The sequence below is a fragment of the Rhopalosiphum maidis genome, chromosome 3 (genome assembly GCF_003676215.2).
Source record: "Rhopalosiphum maidis isolate BTI-1 chromosome 3, ASM367621v3, whole genome shotgun sequence".
Classification (NCBI taxonomy): Eukaryota; Metazoa; Arthropoda; class Insecta; order Hemiptera; family Aphididae; genus Rhopalosiphum; species Rhopalosiphum maidis.
This window is the reverse complement of record NC_040879.1, coordinates 5,009,313-5,016,680: the sequence shown is the minus strand read 5'-3', so window position 1 is coordinate 5,016,680 and position 7,368 is coordinate 5,009,313. Positions and strand designations below refer to the sequence as shown.

Below are 7,368 nucleotides of genomic sequence, written 5' to 3'. Positions count from 1 at the left end.
TTCACTCGTCCAAACGAAACAGATTGACTACAGAAAGAGCAGCTTAGTTAATATTTATTTCACATAATTTAAAAATTATAAATCGAAATGAATATGATAAATTATACTGATGATAAAGGAAGTGGGTATTGTTAAGCATTAATGTAATATTAGTGGATTGTAGACTAGTGGTTTGGTAAAAGGGTATAATTGAGTGTTTGATTATTGATTTAATAAAAATTGCAGAGCTGGCTTTAGTGGTACCGTCAGGGTGATCACAGTGGTTGAGATAAATGTTTGAAGTTAATTTGTTTAGTGTATAGTCCTAGTTAATTTGAGTTCCAAAAAAGTTAAGTGATAGGGTAATTAATATTGTTTCATCTATTTGGCATTGTTGGACATAATGAGCTTGTCAATGACTGGTTAAGATAAAGATAAAAGGAGAGATCAATGATTTTAGATCGTCGATAATGAACGATAGTTTTAAAGAAAACTGGTCTCCATTGGTCTCGCCATTGGCGTTAAAGTTGTTTGCAGAATTATTAATTTTTAGTAGCATGAGAATATGACATTGAAGGGAAAGAGTTAGAATTTTAAAAAATGTTTATATTATTTATAACGTTATTACAAGAATTGTTATTATTACGATAGAGATTGATATTATCTTGAGCAGAATGGTTTTTGATTATTGAATGTTGAATTGCTTGTACAGATTTGATTTGTGAACCAGTCAGCCTCTGTAATTTGCTGGGTGTGGACCACTACAGAGGGCGCATTTTGCAGGCAAATCTTTGATTTCTGGCAATTATTTGAGGAATGAGGTTCGCCGCTACGAACGCATTTTGGCGAGTGGTTACAATAAGATTTCGTGTGACCATAGTGTTGGTAACGATGGTATTCAACTGGCTGATGGTTAATACGATGCTCTTTTATTTTATATTTTGAGTGACAGAAAGATCGATTTTCAAAATGTCTTTGTTGTTGATATTAGGTTCAATGTCGATGAAAAAAAGTTTGGTATACATTTTTTGTTACTTCTTTGATTTGTGCATAGAAGGATGCCAAGTCGTTAACTGTATGAATACAATTGGTGGAGGAGGTTTGATTTCGATTATATTCGAATCATTAGGTTATAGATGATTGGAAAGGGGTGAAGAGACGTTTATAATTAGTAGGAGAGTTGAATCTATCGGAGTCGGATGTAGTTGGAGTCTTCAGGGATTTATTTGGCACGCTCTGTATACGAGGATTTGGGTATTAGTAGCGGTGGGACGTATTCTTATTGTTCATTGTGAGTTTATTATTGGTATTATCGCTGAAAATAACTGATAGTGGTTGCGTAAAGGATGATTAGCAGGCCGACCGAGTAGGCCACCGTATATTACTGATAGCTAATTAGCAATTTATCAAAGTAGTTACCAAAAAAACTGTAATGAGGTCATGAGCCGATGGAGAGATGTGGTCTGTGGCTGGTTGTATGGTACTTTAACGAAGTACGTTTTTTAGTGAAAAATATGCACGTAAGAGTAAAAAAAGAAATAAGGTAATGGCATACGATGTTTCATTGTCGACTGACGTTACAAGTTACAACTTATAAAAAAATAAATAAATAATTTTAAAATATTTATTTTTAATAATTTTATTTTATTGCAATAAATTTATTAACATTCAAGAATATTAATTTTTGTTACTCAACGTATTTTTTTTAATCATCACTCGTTGATGGTTGCAAGTTATTGTTACCTGATAACTTCAACTGTATTTCAGTCAAACTTTTATTCTTTGTCTCTGGGACTATATACCAAATAAATATAGCACCCAACATACAAAATAAACTATATATCCAGAAAAGACCAAGGAAACCAATCGACTCTGTAGTTACAAACGTTAAGAATGTTACTGCAAACACCAAAATCCAGTTGGTGGCAGTTGCTAGACTTGTGCCATATGGTTTAACCTAAAAAAAATTAAAATATATTTCAACTTTTATTAGTTATTAAGTGTTATTATACTTATGTATTATTCAAAAATTAAACGTACTTCATTAGAAAATATCTCTCCCATAACCACCCATGGAATAGGACCGAAGCCCAAAGAGAAAGCCGAAATGTATAATGCGATGAGAATCAGTGGTAGCCATGATAAAATCGAGTCTTTATGGACTAATTTATGGCTCTGGTCAAGGTATAAACCTAAACCAAAGAAACTTAGGCTCATGACAACTGCTGAAATTATCAATAAAACTCGACGGCCTGCTTTATCTACAACAGTCATCGCTACAAATGTCATTACCAGCTATAATATAAAGAAAAATTAATCATTTATTGTTTTTAAAAAATAACATCACACTTTTTTAAATAACATATTATAACTTTATAAAAAAAATGTTAATTTCAATAAATAAGGTATAGAATGTGTACATTAAATTTATACTATTAATAATATTCAAACATTGTATTTAAAAAAACAATTTCACCTGAACGATTCCAACAGATATTACTGAAGTATTTGTGGTTATTGAGCTTCCAATTTCGTCGAAAATGTAAGCCATATAAAATATAATCGCGTTTATTCCACTGGTTTGCTGGAAAAACATACAACCGATACCGATCAAAAGGGATTTGCGATTGGCCTTGTTGGCCATCACTTTCATGAATGTGTCCTGATTCGTTTTCTGATGTTCTATTTCCCTCTGTCATAGAAAATATATTAATTGCATTGTATTCCTACTAGATATGATTATAAACGCTTATTATATTATACCTTTATCATGGATAACTCGTCTTCGACGTTTGTAGCATTTCCGTCCCGCAATTTCGTCATTGATACATTAGCTTTTTCGTCTTTGTTCTTACACAAAAAGAAATATGGTGATTCGGGTATGAAAAATGTTAGTACTACGTGTATTACGGTCCAAATCCCACATAACATGTTTAATGTAACGTATTGGACTATCGAACCAACTACGTAGGAATAAAGAATTCCAATGACGACATATACTTGAAATATCGTTCCCAAAGTCCCTTTTAGAAGAAGACATAAATACGAGAATATTTAATAAACATACATTTCATAAAATATTTAAATATTTTCCTTATCAATGTATAGTACTATTTACACATTTTTAAGTGTCTTATGTTCTATCAAGTAATTACCTCTAATATGTGGCTGAGAAATCTCAGCAACGTAAGTAGGTATAACAGTACACAATGCACCAATACCGATTCCCTGTAGTACTCTACCAACCAATAACATCCATGAAGCATTGGCCATCGAGAGAAAAATCCATCCAATAATTATGTAAATCTCAAAAAATACCATACTATAACGGCGGCCGATTATTGCAGATAACTTACCGGCAGGTAATGCGCCAATGACCGCGCCAATACCAAATATGGAACTAAAACTCTTTAAATCATCAACTGAAATCGAAAAATTAACTCCAGTTGGCAATAATGCATTAGCTGGTGACGTCCAACCCAGGATCGTACCCATAACCATTGCTCCAAGAGTAGCTGAAAATCAATTATCGTGTATAATTATCAAGATAAGTTTTAAAAGTCATTATAAAGTAAATATATGATAAACGTCACTGATTAGCTAACCGATTAAAGAAGATACTATTTGATTTCTGATACCTTCTGTTAAGGCCATCTTGAAATATTTTACAACTATCTTATACGCTTAATTGTATTTGTAACAAAAACAAACAGACTATATAAATAAATAAAAACAATGGGATATTTGTTTATATTGCATTCAGACACACAGTGATTTTTAATAACAGTTTCAATACGGCCAGTAATCGTATAATACGCTTCTTTTCAGTCATATAATCATGAATAAAAGATGATCCATTTAATGTGAAATACCTACGTATTATTAGACGTATTTTATTTTTTTATTATTTAATTATTCTTTAATATATTGTTATGTTGAGGACGAGTGATGGGCTCGAACATAGGATTCTTACCGACTTTACCGAATCCCAATTCATCGATAATTCACACAATTAATAATATACCAGTTTTTAAAACATTACCATTTCACAAACGTAAACTAGTACAGATGTTTCAGTGCGCCTACAAATTATACCGATTTTATTAATATAGTTTCATTTTTCCCGATTAGCCGACAGATTACAATAATTTTATCGATAGGTAATGAATATGACAGTGACAATATTATTGTATGTTGTCAAAAAGTTCAATGTTTTATAGTCTTTTCACGCATAAAATCCATCAGTCACATTTGTACAGTCATGTTCTCTGTGCTTTTTCGCTGAAGTTGTAAATTGTACGTATATGCTTTTCAACTATGTTTACAGTTATACGCTTTCCTTCCAATTTTACGTAACTTAATTACTGTTATATTTCCGATTTTACTATGGAAGATACGGATTCTTCTAAAAAATTATCAAACCTAATGAAATCAAATCTACACAGAACAAAATTATAGCATCTGTCAATCAATTGCGAGAGGAAAAAAGTCTCTTGATTCTGGACTCAATGATCTTGGCAGTAAGTTAGATAATATTTCTAAACAATTTAATGAAAATCTAATTAAAAACAAATCGATTGAAACCAAAATGGAACTTCGAATCAAAGTTGTTCAAATTAGAACTTAATAATACCAGCTCAACTACATTAAATCAAGAAAAAATATTTGCTGAAATTAATGACCGACAGTGCAACATTATTATATTTAATTTACCTGAAACCCAATCAAATGTTGATAATAAACATCCAATGATAAAAAACCAACTATCAAAGCACTGTCCTGATATTTCTACAGAGAATTGGCAATTTAAATTAGTATTAGATCCATTCAAAATTAATTTTGAACATACTTCCAGATTACCTTCAAGAGCAAACCATCAATCTTAAGAATGATTCCCAAAAAAAATAAGACTGTTGAAGATTTCTGGCTGTATTATCTTTCTGTATATTTAGAAGTTGAAAATGAAGCTGCGAAGCTATTAGTTCAATTTTCTTTCACCTACCTCTGTGAGTCTGGCTTTTCGGCGCTTGCTTATATTAAATCTAAATATCGAGCACGATTTTACGTGGACAGTCAATCTGAGATGCGTATTATCACAGATGTCGCCAAACATTCAAAAATTAATTAAGACTAAACAGAACCAACTCACTTATTAATTGTATATTTAATAATAGTTAATTTTAATTTTAAATTGTAATTATTTTTTTTTCTTGTGCAAATGAATTCATTTAATATTAAAAACTTCATTAAAGTTGTATTAATATTAATTCAATAATCAACATTAAAGTATAGTTTACATATAAATATTATGCATACATCAATCTTATAGTAGTGAGAGAGTGGGGCGCGAACTCAAAAATAGTTTGAAAGAGGGCGTTGTTGCCGTTGGTTTTAGTGGACTGTATAGGTTTTAAGTTTTTTATCAATATATTAAAATTATACCTTTCCAAAAAAACATTGCATAATATTTGTATGACTATTTATTGGGTTAAGATGTAAAACTTTGCATACCATGTTTTCACTTTGTCCTAGTATCTGGGCAAAGTGAATAAAATTCCACTTTTAACAATTTTTTATTTTTTTATTAATTGAATGCTTATTAAATTTTTTGACGAAATAAATAATGAACTTAAGAAGTCATTTTATGGTTATATTAAAAAAATAGTTGTTAAAATAATAGTTTAGACACCATTTTTTAACACACAAAGTTAACCTATGAGCTTTACCCTGGTCTTCTCAAGTAGAATTAATGAAACCATCAATTAAAAGATAGGATACAAACTACCGAAAAGCAGTGTCAGTCGATGAAAGACTTCTCATTACAATAAAGTAATATTTAGTACAGTCGGTATCTATAACAACGCCGGTCGTAACGACATATGGGGTATAACGACGTTAATTTCAAGTACCCAGCGAAATTCCGTTTATTTTAACATACAAAATAACTGGTTGTGGCGAAATTGGACGTAACGAAAATATCGGTTAATACGACTTAAAAATCGGGCCACAACATACATTTCAATCGTATTTAACAACTATATATTATTCTTTTTCACAAATGATCATCTAATATTATCGGTGTAATTACCAATAGATAGGGTATCTTCACATAGTTATTATGTTATATAAGTATTAGATGCTTTCATGCATTTTTAAAATAGCATCTAAGCTATTAACGGGATTAAATATAATACACATATCTAGTACATATAATGAGATATTACCACAAATCTACAAATATCAGGTTTGATATTTTAGTTGTTAGTGCCGTTGAACGTGTTTAAACATTTAAATGAACAAGCAAAAAAAATTTTCTGTCGAAGAAAAAACACATATAATTTTTCGTTTAGAAAATAATGAAAAAAAGAGTAATATTGCGACTGAATTTGGTGTAAGTCATTCTACAATATATACAGTATGGAAAAATCGAGATGAAATAAAACGAGAATTAGAGTGCGAAAGATATAACGTTAAAAAAATTCGTTCTAAAAATTTTCCAAAGTTAATTGAACATCTGCCAGTGTAAAAATTGAGCGAGGGATATGATGATGCTGAAATTTATAATTGTGATGAGACAGGATTATTTATTAAAATGCTACCTGATAAAACTTTTAAATTTGAAGGCGAAACTTGTTATGGAGGAAAAATATTTAAAGAGAGGTTAACCGTACTCGTGTGTGCTATTATGACCAGAACATCAAAAAAAAAAACTTTTTGTGATAGGAAAATCAAAGACACCACGTTGTTTTAATAATGTTAAATCTTTGCCAGTGATTTATGAAGCAAATAAACGTGCATGGATGACATCTGAATTGTGGGATAGATTTTCGCGAAAATGGGACAGTGAACTAAAAAGAAAGAGAGAAAAGATTTTACTATTAGTAGATAACTGTCCATCGCATACCAAGTTAAATGATTTGCATTGTATTAAGCTAGTTTTTTTACCCCCAAAACTGCACATCAGAATTACAACCAATGGACCAGGAAATCATAAAATGTCTCAAAACAAAATTTAGAAAATTAAATTTAACTCAATCGTGGAGCGAAATAACAGTAGAAACTATAAAAAATTGTTTTTCTCATGCGGGATTTCTCACTACAGTACAAAGTTCTTCTACTTTTTTAAACATTCAAGAAAACAATTTTAACTACCCGAACTTCGAAAATTTTGTAGATATAGATTCTGAGGTAGCTACTACAGGAATATTAAGTGACGAGGATATAGTGAGTACAATATCCAAACCAAACGAAAAAGAAGAGGAGGAGGAAATAACTGATGAAGATAAAAATGATTTAACCATAAATGAAGCGTATAAATCAGTAGAAAATATTGTTAATTTTTCATTACTAAATAATATTGTATTGACTTGAATCAAAATTGTAATTCAT

General features: G+C 30.5%; 1 protein-coding gene across 1 annotated transcript; it reads right to left on the bottom strand.

The window, feature by feature from the left end:
* Window positions 1–1,684: 1,684 nt before the first annotated feature.
* Window positions 1,685–3,633, bottom strand: LOC113560171 (facilitated trehalose transporter Tret1-like). Its single transcript, XM_026965929.1, has 6 exons — window positions 3,585–3,633; window positions 3,135–3,494; window positions 2,743–3,002; window positions 2,456–2,671; window positions 2,020–2,274; window positions 1,685–1,936 (listed from the first exon to the last, which is right to left on the bottom strand). Exons 1-6 carry the CDS (start codon window positions 3,631–3,633, stop codon window positions 1,685–1,687), a joined length of 1,392 nt encoding a protein of 463 aa, XP_026821730.1.
* Between the last annotated feature and the right edge of the window lie 3,735 nt (window positions 3,634–7,368).